Below are 17848 nucleotides of genomic sequence, written 5' to 3'. Positions count from 1 at the left end.
GTGATAAAAACCGCGAGGTGACGAGATGCGCAATGTCTGTCCCTATGTTCTTGCCTTAACAGCTCCTTTTTAACCATATTGCAAGGCCTGCTTTTCTTCGGGGCGTCGATAGGGGTCGGCTAGGACGTGAATAATGCCTATTCAACGAAAGAAAATAAAAATTAGAAAAGTAGCAGACAAGAAAGGAATCAAATTAGGTCCTAATTAGGCAGTTTTAGGGTGTAAGTACTCAAAACATGATGCCGAAATAGGTACGAAACATTCCGACTGTAATCTCAAACAAGAAAGTGTTATAGACGAAAACACGAGACTAGCGCAAATGGTGAAGTTTACAGAGGACTTTACTGGTTTTTTGCTCCCTTGTTGTTCAAAGAGTATTGTGTAAGGTATAGTCATACCACTTGTGGATGTGTGGAGTCGCACGAGGACTTAACGCCGATGCGTAGCCGCCTCCGTCTCTTCCTCGGTTGGGGGGGCACGTCGCTATCACTCTGGAAGAAAAAAACGAAGGATAATTCGCTATCATTTTTTAAAAAATTGATCTGATTTGTGGCATGGATAAAGGTAGCCCAAACGACCGCGATGAAAGCAAGAAAGACCCACTGTGAGGAAAGGTAATCCGTTCCACTGCAATGAGCACCTGGAGAAACTGTTTTTCAACCCTCAAAGCATATGTCGAAGTAATTTTTTGTGGGCCCATTTGGGAAAGATTTAGCAAATGATTTGCTTCACCTTCATTGATAGCCAATATTACTAATCCAAATACAGCATTTTTTTCCACTCATGCGCTAAACTTCCTATGCCGAACAGTCGTTCCATCTTGAAGGCACATACTCTTACAGATAAGTTTCAAGTTCACCAGACGGAAGAGAATTCAAAGTTATTGTTTCTTCGTCCACAACTATCGAGTCACCATTACTCTTTCAAGACGAGCAATTACAATATTGCGAGACCAGGAGAAGCTTACATCGGGTCTCGACTGTTGGAACCAAATTATCGAGATGGAAGAAAGCACTTTAACGGTGGCGACGTTGCGTTTCACCATTGCTAAACAGAGTATCACGGAATAAAAATGGAGCCTACTTACAATCACAAGGTTTGACAGTTATTTAGTGGTTCGACACTGACCTAGACGAGTTGCCAATTGCAGTTGCAACAAAGATCATAAACATGGCAAGGCGTCTCAGTCTACCATATGACTCTTACCGTCTGTGGAGAGAGACGGTTGCGTTTTTGCTCCTGCTTCTTTCTTGCTGATGTAATCGCAGTTTCTTCTGCCTTTTCAATGGCAACCTAAAATGGCATACATGGTCCCGATTAACAGGATTCATCTGTTCCGGTATGGATAATGCAAGAAACCTCTAACATGACTTGAAATGGGGAATGAATAATAACCCATCTTCATATAGCTCAAAAGTTTAGGAAAGCCTCAAACTGCTTTACACAAAAGTAAGTCAATGGGCTACTTAGGAGAGACGTCTTTTTTGTTTCATTACCTTTTCCTTCTCCCCTCTTTTACTTGAGGGTCCCGAAACCAGGGAGGCACGACTGGGAGGAATGGCCTCGGAGGCAAGAGAGGGGACAGGCTCTGCGTCAGATTGGGATTCCTCTTTTATCCGGCGAAAGAGATTAGACGAGCCGTCGCTGTTGTATGCATCAAGTGACCTCTCGGAGGCGACCTAAAACAGACGAAACCTCCCCTGTAGACAAACACACTGGAGCAGCGATAGAGATTACTCATTGCGCCTTGGAGAGGATGACTAGGGTAAGATAATATGCACGAAGATCACGCTCTACGACTACAGACTATTCATTCACCCATCGAAAAAACGATCCATTTATTCACTTAGCCGGCCATCCATCCCAGACTCCATTTACCCGTCCGTACATTCATCCAGTCACCTATCTCTAACCAAAAAACGCAGCCATTTCCTACCCATCCATTCGGATTCCAACATCCATTCATCTGGGGTTCTGTACATCCACCCACCCGCCTATTCGTCCAATCATTGAGGCTGCTCCAATCTGCCTACTCATTAAAATGCCCATTCATTCACCCATCTCAAGTCCAGCAATCCACCCACTTAAATATCCATTCCCCTGCCCCTCATTTTAAGAGATCAGATCCCCTGCCGCACCTGCGAGGCGCTCTCCGCATCAGGATTGAAGCAAAATAATCTATCGGAGCCGAATTTAATTGGAGTGTAGAGAGCCTGCAGGGAGAGGTTGATGGATTCGCGAGCCACGAGGGAGGCCCTGCGAGGTAAATGGTCTTGCTGACGCGGTGCTGCGAGACAAGTCACTTCGGGACTGAGGACGGGGCGAAGCAGAGGACTGGGCAGTCCCGACACCGCCGTCGCCCCACTGTCGACCAAGGATTGCTCAGACACGCGTTGCGTCGCTCCCGAGTTGGGCTGTAAGCAGACATGCACGCGGTGTTTTCAAAGAGCACTTTGTGGATTTGATTACGCCCTTAAATAATTATTACTGATGGATTTACTGTAGGGTTTTAGTATACTTATGATTCTTGATTTTAATAAACTTCACCAAAGACGTAAAGATCAATGTTCACAAAAAGGCAATATTTACAAAGATGTCATATTGAACAGTACATGGAGCACTTCTACCTCAGTCTGACACCCATCGTCATCAACCAAGTTTACCGTCCTGGGTAAAAACAGAAAAATTCGCGTTGCGACCGAATACGTAATCACTTACACCAGTCTCAAAATTAGGCTCTAGGTCCTCGTAGCTTCCAAACGAAAAGACATTGCCGCTCCCTCTACCAACTGGTTCTGTAGTACGTCTTCTTGTCTTTATTTTTCTTCTTTGCCTCGTCCGATTGGTGGGAGAATCGCTACGGTTACTTAAAATGATAGGTTGGAGGTATCTGTCACCATCCTGAACGCCTCCAATCGACTGTTCAAGCGGAGAAGCTACCCTGTTAACAGATTCCGCTGTCGTTGTTTGATTTTCGCCTGGAGTATCTTCACTAACTCCCTCCTCTGCTTCCTCACTATTATCTGGAGAGATTATAATTGGCTTGACTAAAGCAGGTTCATCATGTATCCTAATGGAACTCATCGATTCATCGAGCAGAACCGGAGATCTTGGGAAGTCATGTTCTTGATCAACAACTACCAAGGGGAGATTTTCTGTATCATCCACCAGAGGAGGAGATCGTTGGACAACATCTTCAACACGCCCCTCATCACCAGAAGAAATCTTAATCATTGGAGGCTGGAAGTCCTGATCGTTGGAAAGCGCATCAAGATCCACGGGATCGGCCTCCAAAAGAATAGGTGACTGTGCGGACATACACGTATTACCCTGGTTGACGGCTTTTGAGTCAATTGGTCGACCCCTCGACGGGATGTTGTTCCATGAGGAGACTATACTAGATGACAGAAGCGTGCACTTAGGTTCTTCGTTGGAGAAAGCGGGACCTCCACCCTCTTCGGCCGGATCAAAGGGTGCGGGAATGACGGTGAGGGGGGAAAGTCTGGGACAGAAATCATCTAACGTTGCTAAGGACCCGAAGAGCGCCATCATCTGAAGGAAAAACAGATAATTTATTAACAGCTAGTTTTCCATATTTAGCTGTACTTGGAGACACGTAATGCGATGGTGCTAGGATCCCGAAATGACTGTGAGCAAGACCTATCTGTTTAGTGTATTCGGCAAAAACATTGACAAAGACATTCATCTCAAGCTAACGTTGGAAGACCCAAACGAGCAGGGTAATTTCAATAGTATTGGCATTTCAAGTGAAATAAAGAATCGCAACCGCTAAACATTTCCTGGAGGTCTTTAACACGTTCACTACCAAAAGACTCCAGAGGGACACCAAACGTCACACGGAGCGTTGCACTGATCCGTGATATGAGTTGACATCCACTTTTTGGCATAATAAACCTTTGCTAAGACTAAAAACCCTACCACCCCCAGATCAAAGAAACCCTAACTTCCGTTTATTGCCTTATCGTTAACAAAACTGCGGCACAATTCGATGTAGTCACCCACCATAAACTGATAAAAACATGCTGCATATAGGGGCAGCGCGTGTGACGCTAGTGGCGAGCATGTTAATAAATTGCGTGTCCACCATGCCAGTCACAGAGGCTTTAGGCCAAATCACACCGTTTTCGACCCCACAGCAGCTGATAACGACTCATGGGCTCACTCCAAAACAAAAGATCTAGTCACTTTATGTCCTTCAAAGTTTGCTGACAAATGAGTTGAAGCATCACTGTGGAAAACTAGTGATTCAGACAATGAAGCTCATAATACTTAGTGCATTGCAGTCTAGCACAGACAGATGAGAGTTAAAATCTAACATACACTCTAATGGAGGTTACTTCTACAGGAAATAACTATGCGTGAATTCCCGAGGTTGCTACCCTTTCGACAACAGCATAACCGAGAATGGTGTCGGCGCAAAATAGGGATTTAAATACGCGTGCGTGAGTACAAAATGCAGGGATAAAGACATCCTAGCGGACATGACAGGTGGGGCATATCCAAGAGTGTGACTGCGGCAGTTTTCGAATCTGCACCGGATTCATTTTCGAGCAGTTGGCGTGAACCCAGAGACCGCAGGTGGAGCAGAGCACACTCCAAACCTTGTAGGTCACATTACTTCCACAAACGGCACAGGGGAATGAGGGCTTGGGTCTAGTCTTTTGTGCGATGCCTCTAGTACGCTTGCTTGGCTGTGCACGGCTCCGTTGAGGCAACAGAAAGTGGGAGCATGGTGGCGGCAAGGGACGTGTCTGCGTGTCTCTAGTGCGGTCGGGTGAGGCTCCTCCGCACTGCAAGAGGCAACAAATACACACAAATGTAGTGGGGGGAGAGTCTCGTTAGATGCACCAGAGGTTCACACACGCACGCGCATATGCTAACAATAATTCAGAGACTTCACTCCTCGACCTTTTCCTTCCGGAGAACAGTGGAGAGCGAAAACTCACCTGTAACCTCAGCTGTATTGGCACTTCAGTGGGCACATGAACGCATTGGCATTTAGTGCATTTTCTGAAGCGCTTCTTGAGTACTGGCGAGGTGTCCCTTCGTGGTGGTGGCAATGAAGCAGCCGATGGGTCATTTGGTGGCGATGAAATGACGACGGAACTGATGATCTCTTGCACAGTACAGGTACCGATCCGTGGAGGCGTCATCGGTAGCCCCATCGAAGTCAATGATGGAGCTGGCTCCCGAAGGATGGGTGCTTGTGATCTGTGGAGAACTGAGTGAAGGTTCGGAGGTCCCCTGGGGAGATAAAGTGGCCGGCAGGTGGACTCAAAAGACAAATCTAAGGTGGCCGCGGGCTGAGGAAGAGCTGAAGATAGCAAAGGACACGATTAGGAGTAATAATGGCGTAGACTTTTAGAAGGACACAAATCTCCTATCCCCAATGGAAATGCAAGGATGCGACATAGGTCTTGCATGGGAGAATTGGGTATAGGAACTCGCTACTGTCAAAAATCAGATAGTGCAAAAGAAACACCTCTGAAATTAAAGATATTCAGAGAATTAAGTTTACAATATATGAGCACTGTATTGAATGAGTTGATTGGACAGTTACTAATCCTACCTTTGCCCGTTTCCAACTCCAAAAGCTACAGAAAATTATTTGCATCCCCTGTCAACTTTCTTGTAACCTCTTTAAATTTTAATGATTAGGGGGCACTTTAGCATACCATGAGGGGATGATAAGAGCGGTGGGAAATTAGGAGGAGGGTAGTGAACGGAATCGGAGAAGTCGAATTCACCTCCGTCTGCAAAACCTCCTAGAAAAGGCATTATAGTAGTCTGTTCTGAGTGCTGCACAGGAGCGACGGAAGGTGACAGTGGAAGCGGAGGGAGTAGGGACGAATAGGTGGCAGGAGCATTAATCGATATGGACTGGAGTGTCGGAGGCGCTTCACTAACAATCAGCGAAGAAGGCAGATTACCCATAATACCAATGTCACTGCGTTCACCACTTTCGCTGAAGAGCTGTGAGGCGGAAATGTCCCTCACTTCGCGGTCTTGTGGAATAGAGGGTGTGGGTAGAGGTGGAAGGGCATTGAAATCCATCACGGCATCGTCAATTGACCTAAAAAGTTGTAAGTAACTCAAAGCTAAGGCTCTGCTTTGGTTGTAAAGAGTATACTCAAGTTTTATAAATGGCAATCCCTGTCGTGTGCCGAAAGTACACAACAAACGCTTCATGGTAGAATCGACAACACAAACACTCACAAACACCCGTAACTTCGAAGTTGGTCCATACTCGGTACAAAGACACCGATAACGAAGTGAAGCCGGCTTCCTATATCAAAGTTTTCCAGGCATTCGTTAAAAGCTGAAACGTGTATAAATGCCACAGGAGACTCAACCGGAAAATAAGCGCAGTTTTGTCCCTTAAAATGGGTTCGTTAGCCTTTAAACACAATATTAGCGTGGGAAAGCTCCTGAAAACAGCATCAACTATCTCTGAAGCAATGTGTCTTCAACACAATAGCAAGAGCAGCAGCATATTGAGGATTACTCGTGAGCAGCTTGGGTTGGTTGCAGCGTCGTCTTCTGAGCCTGTCTGCTCGGAGAAGCTGGAGCATCTGCATCGGGAGGCGGAGCTATGTTTAGGACTTTGGCGCCTCGAGCCTTTGCCAATACCTCCTTTATCGACGGCAGTTCAGAGAGAAGCTGATCAAGCTGACGAAAGTTTTCCGCATTTTCCGCGTAATTCATGTGGTACGTTCCGGTGACATGCTGGAAGGGCACGAGTGGGAAGTGATTAAAACAGGAGTGCCTTTATTCAAGCCTTTTTGTCCTAATGCGACTAGAGTTACGAGAATCATGGCATACGTTAAAAAATTGATCAAAGCGTCAAGGCCTAGAAAAATTAACATAATTGAATAATTACGAATCAAATGAGTTCGCATTTAGTTAATAGAGGGCGCCTTTGAGACGGTGTTAGCGAAAAGAAAGTCGACACCTCCCAATCAAGAATGAAGTGCTGTTATGAATTTACCGCAAAGTTTACCCACAAACACCGAGATACACGACAACTCCCAAACTAGGACAGTACGAAAATCCAAAATAGCTAGGTTAATCGGCATAAATAACGATGAAATGAGGCACAAGAACGTCAAAATACGCAAATACACGAACGAAATGAGCGAGCTAGCCTGGTGATTTAGTAATGTTAACCAATGCTCAATCATGTCAATACGTTCGCTACCAGATTTTCAAGAGAAGACCAACCAGCACAGTTTATGAGAATTTTTTAGCGTTCTACTATGACATCCACGTTTGCACAACCGGAGCGACCCATTCCACTGCTGCCCCGCAACTAACAATGCAATTATCCGCGGATCGTCATCCTTCTTCTATTTATTATCCTAGGCTCGACCTACCTGTTTAAGGAGTAAGATTTAATGGAGCTATTTATCACAAACCAATTCAAAAACATGTCACATATCTGTGACGGTAGTAGTGAACGTGTTAAGGTGATTGAGTATAAAAAGACCCCATTAACTGATGTATTGAAATCGTCATTTTTTGAACGAGACCGTACAACAAATTAAGCAAGACTAATGAACATAAAGCTAAGGCAAAACCACCAAAAAAGTAAGGGTAAGGTTGCTTACCGCATACAGATTGTTGAAGTGGGACGAACAGCATTCGCAATATCCCGAGGGCTCTGCAAGAGCCCCTCGAGACCGTTTGGTTCTACGAAGTGTATGAATAAAGACAATGACGAGAAGCCATAAATTAAGCACAAAATGGTGCCAACGAAGGAGCACTCACGAAATCTTCCGACGCTTGCAAGAGGAGAATCCTCTGTAGCTAGATCGAATAAGGGACACTCCCGGGGAGTCCTTGGCCCCGGGGTCGCGTTTGGACGGCCCAGTGGTGCGCTGAGAAGTAAAAACATTGGTAGAGGGAGGGAGTTCAACACTGGCCTGAGGAGTCGTGCAGGTGCCGGCAGGAGTGGTGGGTGTTTGTGGAGCGTCGTGAAGAGCAGGGGTCTTTACGGAGGATGCCGCTGCAGATGGAGAACCCATGAAGGATCGCCAGAGGCACTCCATGTAATTCGTATTCTCCATATAATTTGGCCGTGTTCGTGCCTTTAAGTCAACTATTTTGATGCATGGGCGCGCCAAAGGTCTCACTGAAATGCCAAAGAACAGCAGTTTCATTGCATAACTGTTCTTTCAGCATAAAGCAGGTGGTGCCTATAAAAGTAGACAAAATCAAAGGCAAGAATGGTTCTCACGTTATCATAAATGGATAGTTAGGACCCGAAGCAGTATCCAATAATAACCAAAGCTGGGGAAAATTCACCGATATTTCAAACCATTCCTTATACTGTCTTAAGAGCACTAATTTCATACGCTATATTTCCTAGAGCAATGCTAGAGAATTCCAATGTGAAAACCAATTAGAGCTCTTTCATTAAATAAAGCCCCAGTCTGACGACGGGCTAATAATTATACACAGGAAAAATCAAAAAATTGAGTAAGCTTACAGAGCCATAAACGGTCGAGTTCCGGATCGCCTTGTTCTGGGGTTGTGTCGCTATCAAAGAAGAAACTCTCGCCGATCTAGAATTTTGACAGATAGGAGTGGATAGAGAACCGGTAATTATCGATACCTACTCCGGGAGATCGAGCTATAGTCCATTATGAAACAGAAGTCATTAGAGTGGATTGAACTGCACAAGAGATACCTGATGAGTTGTTCGGGGTGGATTTTGCACTAAGAGGACAAGTCGATGAGAATTGCTCGGTGCACTTCTAGAACACTAGCGAGTGAGTGACTACTACTGTCGAACGAGCACAAAATTAAACACAAATGTATTCCGAAGAGGCCTGGAACTCCAGTTAACTCGTAGATTTACTTAACATCATGAAAAACTAATCTGACGAGATCAAACACGAATTAGGCAAAAGTTAAAATCGGCTTTATCAGAAAAGTGCCACACTACAGCCTAACTTCATTACCTCCAGTTGCATTTTCACATCCTCAGGAAGTGCTCGTATCCACTTTCTTACAACTAAAATTGGAAGGAACGCTTAAACAAGAAAGAAAATGCTGCAATAGAACACCGCCTTTTTGAAGTACACTACTACAACCAATTAGACCAAGTAGGCTAGCCCATCACGAATAAGAGAAACCACAAAAACGGGGAAATTCGACCAACTCACCACCGATTGTCAGCACTTTACTGCCGAACTCCTGAGCTCGCAAAAGGACATCGTGAGTATGTCTAGTTCCCTAAAGTTATAAGAGATTTATGTCATCTTGGACGCAAACGCCGTTCTTCGTTACTTGTTCGTGTTAATGTTCACTAATATTAATGAGACTGAATACACATGGGTATAATAGTGGTGAGGAAATAAGCCCTATTCCGCCAATTAATTGAGCTGGACAGATGTACCGGAACAGATTGGTCGGTTGCGGAGGAAGCAGCGGAGGGCTTCGATGCCTTTTTAACGGCAAGCAGCATTGCACGCCCTCTAGTGACACCCAAAGGTGGGTTTTCCACGGTGGAGGAAGGATGCGTCCCTGTGGATAGTAGTGGCGACTTTTCTGACCTCGGGTCAACATTCTCCTTCGATGAGCACCCTGGAGACAGTGAAGGTTGCAATGGCCAACGATCTTTTGGCAGGTTGGTGATCACATAGTCAATTTTGCGATCAAAAAACTGTGATATACTCTACAAAAAGTGGTCAAGAATCGTCAGAGAATTACTTATCACGGTTTCTAGTAAGTAGAAATAATAGCCCTAAACTCTGTAACACCACCGTGGGGAAAAGTACGCAGTAGGCCTGGGGAAGAATGAGATATCGGCTAACATAAAATCTATATTTTGAAGACACTTGGTTGCAAAAAAAGCAAAAAGTGGGGTTTCATAATGCAAAAAACCAACAAACAGCAGTGCTAAAGCATCAAAATGGTTACAAATTATCAACGGCTACGTTCCCGCATACTCAACATCGGCAATTGCAAATTCGGCCAAAGACTCACGGCGCCGAGAATCCTCAATATTTCTTCTAAGTTTTTGGGTGGACGTGTCCCCGCCTCAAAATGCATATAAATTTTCTTGCCACGAAGAGGGAATTTCCTGCATTTTTCAGAAACTGAAGTCATTCTTCTCAATTTTTAAATAAACCCTATCGGTATCATTTTGAAAGACTTTTCGGACAGCAAACACCGCACCAAACAGAGCGCAGTTGAACACTGATCGGTATTGCCAATGCAGAACACAGCATTTGTTGAGTATTTGTAGGACGGGCTTTTTACTAATCTGTTATCAAATAAATCATAGAAGCAAGTCAAAATTTAAGCTGCAAAACGATTAACACCTATTAGCTATTCTTAGAAATAATTTATTCTCATCAGTAAATTTACAACCCATTGATGTAACCAGTGGTGCGTAACCCAACTAATGTTTAATCCCTAAAACCTTTATGTCACAGTGACAGATAATCGACGGCATTAGTTACTTCACATAACGATCCGGACTACTACTAAAGAAAGCTGGTCATATTGCTCAAGCCAGCAATTCCTTGTAACGTGAATAAGTGGTGAAGAATGTTGTAGTAGAAAATGGGTTGCCACTCTTAACTATGGCAACATTTTGTTGAAATACCACGGAATAATTGTGAGAAATGTATGGGACAAGAAAAAAAGACTACTGTTAATTGTATCGGCTTTCGGCGAAAATGTATATGCTGCAAAACTTGATGCTTTAAAAATCAATAAATCGCGTTGCACCTGGTGATTGATTTTTAATTTTCCATATTGGTAATGGGTGCTTGCAGCCATTTTTAGATATTGTCGTGTGATTTTGCCTAATGTTCAAAGTTGACCGTATGCCTATGCCCTGCATAAATTTACCAATATTGTCCACAATTTCTCTTAAGTGGTTGGTTTAATTCCGTTTAAGTGTTTTAGAGCATATTTTACAACACCTAACCAACTTGGATTAATAACCACTAAACCATCACCTTGGCTATTTATGCCCTAAATCAAATTAAATTTTCTCATAATCTGTTTTTAAGGAATTTTACTTCACTAAGTTCTCAAAATTACAAACTTGGTTCAAGACGAATTAATCAAGTGCACGAGTTGTCATTGTGGCATTTGTCTTCACTTGTGTTGGATTGGGGCATGAGTGCCACGCTAATTCAGTCGAATTTGGACGAATTAGAAGGCAATATTAGGAGGGATCCAGAGTCCTACTTACCTGATGTACTTGGGTCTAATATTCCTATAATTCATTTAGTTCGAGATTCAATACGAAAATTACAGTTCTCTGGAGGCCACGTATCTTTCCGCACCTTCTGAATATATTCCTAAATTGCACAGCCTCCTTGTTTTCTTATCACAGGTTCGATGGCTCCCCTTTCAGTGGTAGTGTTTAGGTCATACACTTGTTCCCCAATTATGCGCCTAAATTCAGTGAAAATGTGACATCGGCTCTCCTCTCCCGTTCCTTTGGAATGAATGCCCGTATGCGAATGGTTCGTTAGCTATCTTAATGTCTTAATTTTGTTAGGCCTATTTGAAGGCGTTTATAAGACTACGGTTGAGGAATTTTATAACGCTGCAACAGTCTGTTGACGTTGCCTTTCGTTTGCATAGATGTCAAGACAAACCGGTCCGGAAAATGCTACGTGGTTTTGTTATTTCCGATATAAAGCGGACAAATTTGAAAAACAGACCAGAAAAATCCAATTCTGTAGCCTATTATTCTGCGTTTATTTTTTAAATAGGTGATCCAGTCTTTCCTTGCGTCATCGATAAAAGATGGGAACACAACTGTCGCAAAAGAAGCAGTTGTTGTTCTGGTCGAGTTGTATAGAAGAGACGTTTGGAAAAATGAGAAGTCAGTTAATCTGATAGCAGATGCGTGTTTCGCCAAGTCTAAAAAGGTATACTCCAAAGCGGTTCGGTTCTTCCTCGGTCACAATGAGAAGTCGACAGAACAAGGGAGCAGCAGTGACAGCGACGCTAATGTCGGTCTTGACACAAAAATAAAACAATTGAAGTTGGGCCACCGCGTGGGAACTAAATCAAAGAAGCGGGCGAAGCGTCTCGACCGTGATATTGACAATTTAAAGCGTAAAAGTGAGCGGAAGTTGAAGAAGCAAAAGCCTATGGGTATCAATGTTCCCGCTCTCAATATGATTTACGACCCTCAAACTTTTACTGAAAAGCTATTTCACAAACTTGAAAAGTGCAACGATCGCCTAGAAATACGCTTACTTTTGCTTGAGTTGATCAGCCACCTCATCGGTGTCCACCAACTTTTATTGCTGAATTTCTATCCCTCATTGCAACGGTTTTTGCGTCCACAACAGCGAGGTAGGTACGGAAGGTTAGGTTTCTAAAGATATTATTTTTGCCGTTCCTAGAAATTACTCGACTCCTCCTATTCGCTGCCGAAGCCAGTCACGACCAAGTCCCACCAGATGTACGTGTTCATACGCTGTTAGTATCTGATTGATGAGATTTTTTCGATGAATTTCGTTGCCTTCATCAATAAGGCGATTCTCCCACTTGTACGCACCATCACCGACAACTTTGTGACTGATCGAGCGTCAGCGGAGGCTATCACTGTGGGTCTGAACACTATCCGTGAGATCTGCGCCCGCTGTCCCTACGCTGTGGACGAGGATTTGCTCTCTGATCTCGTTGGATATAAGTCCTATCGCAACAAAAATGTGGTTGCGGCTGCGCGATCCCTTATCCGGTTGTATAGACGGGTATGGTCTTCCGAAGCGTTGTTCATTTAAATTGCATTGAGGTTTTTTTGCGTCCAAATTAAGCAACTTAAAGCACCTTTTGCGATGTTCCACTCAGTTCTTTTCTATGTGCTAGGTAAACCCCTCACTGCTTCCAAAGCGCGAGGTGGGTCGTCCGACGGAGGCGGTAAAGGAGGCCCTAAGTGTGGACAATGCAGATACCGACGCCCTGGCAGCAAGCAATGGGCCGGCACGTGTCTTCGGCAAGAAGTGCGTTGCGACTAGCATTGTAGGTGCCGAGGTTCTCATAGAAGCCGTTACTTCCGACACCGGCGATGGTGAGCGCCCCAGGAAGAGACGCAGAGTTGAAAGAAACTTGGAAAGGGTTCTTGAGTCTGCGGACGATGTTGGTGACGAAGGAGGGACGAGGAGGGAAGGGCTGGGGCCGAACACTGAGATCGGAGGTATGTATCTTTCTCCCATTAGCTTAGGTTCTTGTTATTTTTGGCAGTTTTAGGTGGTGGCGCTAGAATGCCTGTGAGATGCTCATCATATTGATCAATTGGTTTTGTACTAGTATCGAAAATTAGAAATGATGGCGGTTTTCATTTTCTAATTTCCATTATTCTCATTTCGAATTTCATTTCATTTGCTTAACATCCCTTACATTGGTAAATAAAAATGACATTCTAAGAATATGTCCGATTTTCTAGTATTTAAAACTATATAAACCTGAATTGAGGAAGTTGTAGGGATGTAGTGCATTACTTTAGTTCGTTGTTCTTCAACGACTATGAAGAGATCTCTCAAACACTTAGCTATTAGAATTGCACCTTTTATTTCGTCATTTCTGCCGATTTGCTCCCGTTTCTTTTGATATACACTAATTTTTTGCAACTTTATGATCTCACAATTTGGAGATTATTCTGTAAAAGACAACTTTAAAACCGCTTTTAATATCTATTGAAAATGTGCAGTAATAATCTACAACGTTCTACTTATTCGGCCAAGTAGCAGTTGAGGTCTGCTTCTTGGATAAGTGTGCCAATTTAAGCCTTAGACGTGGCACTTTACTTCTTGAATTTGGGCAAACTTACAGCTTCGGCCGGCATTAACTGTTTTTTATGTACCTTAATTTTCGCGAAAAACGCCGATCCTTTGTCTTTCGCAACAGGAAGTAGCATTCCACTTTGATTGGTTGCTGCTAATTTTTTCTTACGAACTCCATGCAGAAAACTCCATTTCGAAATGTCCGAGTGATGACGATGCCGATAGCATTTCTACTGTTGAAGAGGAAGGCGGGCGGGATGTTGAAGCTGGTGGCGATGAAGACCTGGAGGAGCGAAAGGGGGCGACGAACAAGGCTTCCAATGCAGAAGAAAACAAGTTGGTTAGAACTAAACCGGCCAAAAATGTAGCGCTTGAGGAGATCCTCGCCACTCGTGTTCTCACCGATGAGGATTTTGAGGCCATCCGCAAGCGACAGGCTGAAAAACAGGTTCGTATGTGTTTTATGATTACTTAAATTCGGTAAGTAGCAATGCTGTGATGCGATGCCTTGCAGACCCTCTTCGCCGCTGCTGGTGGTCGAAAGAGGAAGCGGGGCGAGGAGGTGGTGATCGAGGAAGAACTTTTCGGAGGTTATGCTGATGACAGTGACGATGCGGATAGTGATAAAGAAGTAAATCCGGAGGAGGTGCATGGTCTTGTGTCAATGCGAAACATTACTAAACTCGTCAAGAGGCCCCACTCCACTAAGGCAGATCGTATGGACACCGTCGCAGAGGGTCGAGAGGGCCGTAAGAAGTACGGATTCCAGGTATGATAGCATTTGACTAAGGAAGAATTTATTACAGTGGTCGGACTCCGCATCCATCTTTTTCACACCAATGCTAGTGCTCAGTTACGCTTAATCACTTTTTCGGTACGTATGTTGTCATCATTCTGTAGGTTGGTGCTATGCTCGACTTAATTTAGTATTAGATCAAAAATAGTGTTGGACTATGGTTGATTACTTCAGTGATACCACCTACGTAAGTTATGCGCCGCCTATACAGATACTACCCAAACGTCTGTTTCGACGTTTTTATGTGGATAACTTAGGCAATGTCGCTTAGCGTATCAGTGGTTTAATGAAAACTGTAAAGTAGCTGCCGAATTACTGTCTGCATCTCCTGTTCATGTCGTGAATTAAATTTTGATGGTAATTTGGATAGCTTTTTGTCAAAAATGATGCTCTTAAAGCAATGTATCTGCGATCGCTTAATCACCTTATTTGATTAGGCAGAAATGGTGCTTCCTAAATTGATACCCTTGCAATCAATACCAAATTCCAGTGTTCCTGGCCACCGCACTTTATCACCTCTGATAAATTGTATCCAATTCGTTCTTTTTTTGTATTTTCACCTTTTATTCTTTGACGTCGTCTATCATGTAATCTACGTATTACATATAGGTGAGATCATTACTCCCCTATTGGTAACATGCTGCACTTCACACCGGCAAGAGATTTCCAAGCCATTTCAGGAGGCATGATGTTCATCTTAAATAGCGTTGTTCATGGTGAGCAACGCATATTTGAATGGGTACAATATTTTTGCCAGAATGTTATTTCAAACTGAATGTTAAAGTTGAAAAAATGACGTAAAATAAGCTTTGTAAGGTCGCTTTTAACGGCTTCTTGCGTCACAATCATGTGCCCATTCGCAGTGTGCCGTTTGGATATGCGCACCAAAAAACTCTTGACCACCGATTTTTTCGTCATACTGCTTGCTGTGTTGTTCGATTCCATGCCTTATTTTACTACCGAAAGCCCGAAATCCTTGCTCCTGTTGGTGTCAGTTTACTTGCCCAGACAGGCAATTTCCTGCAAACAACTTTTCCAACTTTGATAAATGAACATTCATAACAAAACATGGGTGTGCACGGTTACCACTGGTTCATACAAGTTTTCATACGGAGTTTGTGGTCCTACTTTTTTGCTTGTCTAGAGTTTCTGTGCTCCCATCAATTTGGTATTTGCTGATTGTCTTACCTCGTGGAGTGGCTTAGCCTTTGCCAAAGGCTTCGATTCGAATCTACCAATTAAATCGGGTGCTTTTCTTTACCATACCCCTGAAATTCATGCACTGAGACTAGAGTTTGCGGCTATTGCCATGGAATCAAGCAACTACACCAGATTTCACTTAAGTAGGCAGTGTAGATTGTTCTATCACTAACATGAGTGGTAAGCTTGGCACTTCCGATGCAATTCGTTGGCTAGATGCGCGATCAGGCTTCCTCAAAGGCTTGATGTCGTATTGTGACTAAGGCGAATTTTCAGATAAATATTATCTAAATTTATTGCCAGCCCTGCAGTCTGCTGATCCTATTTTCCATCCTTTTTCGAGCTTCTACGTGCCCTCGCACAATAAAGTCGTTTTCAAATACCTAGTCTGTCTTCGTTCTGATTCCGCCATCAATATTTAATTTAAAAATCTGTGGCTAATTTAAAGGTTTGTTTGGAATTAGTAAAATGCATTGGTTGATGAAATTATTAGTAAATTGGGACTTTAGTCCATTCTCAGCTTGTCAACGACAAAAAATGGTTCCTTGTGATGAACAAGTGAAGTGAGGGAGCGTATTAGCATTGCAAAGAAACGTTAGTAAGCCTTGATTAATAAACTCACTGCATGGTTAAGTAAAGATGCACATAGGCTGCGTCAAAGGAGTGATTTTCTGCCAGCTGGTCGGAATTTTAGCGTAACGAGATTGACACAACTATATGCCAACGCGTCCACCTGGTACATTGTACTTGTCAAGTACAGCTACTTCAGGTGATGAAGGTGGAGGGACTAGCGAATATCCGCTTGTGCGATTTGGTGTGGACAATCTTCTGCAGAATCGTTGAGTATTCCATCCGTTATGAAATTTTCCAAACAGTGCTGTTCCTCGCAAAAACTGCCGGACAGAACTCCTTAAATTCGTCACAGGTGAACTTGGTGCTAGCATCGCCCACAAATACACACCTCGTGTACAACCAGCACACCCAATTTGTGTTTACAGCTGGTCGTATGTGTATTTTTCACCAGCTTATACGCTCACAACTGGGATTTCTTACGCCGTAGACTGAGTTGAATCGCTTAAATATTCCCTTGGACATGGTGAGATTCTACTTTTCGGGGAGCATTTAGGCTAATTTGTTGGGAAGAGCGTTTTTTAAATGTTTTAGCTTTAAGTCATTGCGATTCGTCGTCTTAGCGGCTACATCCTCCTCTAGGGATGCTAAATAAATCATGCTGCGAGTGGTGGTGCGGACACGGCTAGTGATAATGAATCGTAAGACAAGCACTTCGTGTTAAGTGTTGTCAGTTTCGATTTATACCGAAGAGGCGGCTTGACACCAGGAAAAGGTAGCATTTGCCTAACTATGGCTCCGGCCAATGTGATATTACGCTTGGGAACTTTTTTTTTTTCATATCCCAACCATTAACAAATTCCTTCTCAACGGTTTTATATGTCGGATCAAATCCATTTTCTGCATTTACCATGGTTTGGACATTAGTCTCAGCTATTCTATTCTTATAGGCCTGCTTTAGATTTAGGCTTGCCTTGGATACTGGACTTCTGTCTGCTAGAAGTGTGCGATTATTTGCGCAATCGTGGTTTGCTGGCTGTACTGGATTCGCCGGCCTCCTCGATGTGCAGGTGTTTGTTTACTTACCTGGAGGCAAATAACTTTTAAACGCTATTTTTTATTTGCTGCAGAACTTCTTCCTATGGCATTTCAAATGCTCCTTTATCGAATAACCTTCTCCTCTCGTAGACTTGGCCGATTCATGTATTGGGATTTGTTCTACTCACTCGGGATCTTCTTTCTTTAGAACAACAGGAAAACTCTTCTGCGTTTATCCATTAGCTCAGTAGCGGAGGCGTTTTCAAGGAGCTTTGCTGGGTTACTAATTTTTTTACATCGGTTGTCCTTTTCGGAAGTGGTTATGGATGTAGAAATAGTTGGTTACCTTCGTATTAATCCTCGTGTGTTTGGAACGCCTTACAAGCTCCGTCTGATTTGGATATTTTTCTCTGATCTTGGGTTTTCATCAGAAATTTGGTTAATATTTGTGGAATTTTGG

At 43.5% G+C, this 17848-nt stretch overlaps 3 protein-coding genes across 3 annotated transcripts; 2 read left to right on the top strand and 1 right to left on the bottom strand. All coding sequences in view use genetic code 11, as the record gives it.

Annotated features, from left to right (window-relative positions):
- Positions 1 to 392: 392 nt before the first annotated feature.
- Positions 393 to 10077, bottom strand: EGR_03228 (hypothetical protein; the record flags this gene model as incomplete). The annotated part of the gene is made up of 16 exons (XM_024492477.1): positions 393 to 491; positions 1207 to 1293; positions 1497 to 1679; positions 2139 to 2414; positions 2719 to 3552; positions 4503 to 4811; positions 4968 to 5335; positions 5697 to 6094; positions 6527 to 6747; positions 7629 to 7710; positions 7789 to 8152; positions 8510 to 8585; positions 8985 to 9037; positions 9189 to 9258; positions 9422 to 9700; positions 10012 to 10077. The coding sequence occupies 16 exons, from the start codon at positions 10075 to 10077 to the stop codon at positions 393 to 395; spliced, it is 3765 nt and encodes a 1254-aa protein (XP_024353151.1).
- Positions 10078 to 10865: 788 nt separating this feature from the next.
- On the top strand, positions 10866 to 12496 carry EGR_03227 (hypothetical protein; the record flags this gene model as incomplete). The annotated part of the gene is made up of 5 exons (XM_024492476.1): positions 10866 to 10912; positions 11049 to 11313; positions 11546 to 11728; positions 11763 to 12354; positions 12405 to 12496. The coding sequence occupies 5 exons, from the start codon at positions 10866 to 10868 to the stop codon at positions 12494 to 12496; spliced, it is 1179 nt and encodes a 392-aa protein (XP_024353150.1).
- A 13-nt stretch (positions 12497 to 12509) lies between these two features.
- On the top strand, positions 12510 to 16342 carry EGR_03226 (hypothetical protein; the record flags this gene model as incomplete). Its single annotated transcript, XM_024492475.1, has 5 exons — positions 12510 to 12755; positions 12871 to 13198; positions 13967 to 14232; positions 14299 to 14553; positions 16301 to 16342. 5 exons carry the CDS (start codon positions 12510 to 12512, stop codon positions 16340 to 16342), a joined length of 1137 nt encoding a protein of 378 aa, XP_024353149.1.
- Between the last annotated feature and the right edge of the window lie 1506 nt (positions 16343 to 17848).

This window comes from Echinococcus granulosus (genome assembly GCF_000524195.1).
Source record: "Echinococcus granulosus chromosome Unknown EG_S00016, whole genome shotgun sequence".
NCBI classification, from domain to species: Eukaryota; Metazoa; Platyhelminthes; class Cestoda; order Cyclophyllidea; family Taeniidae; genus Echinococcus; species Echinococcus granulosus.
Note: the sequence above shows the minus strand (reverse complement) of the source record. Positions and strands in the feature narration are given on the sequence as shown.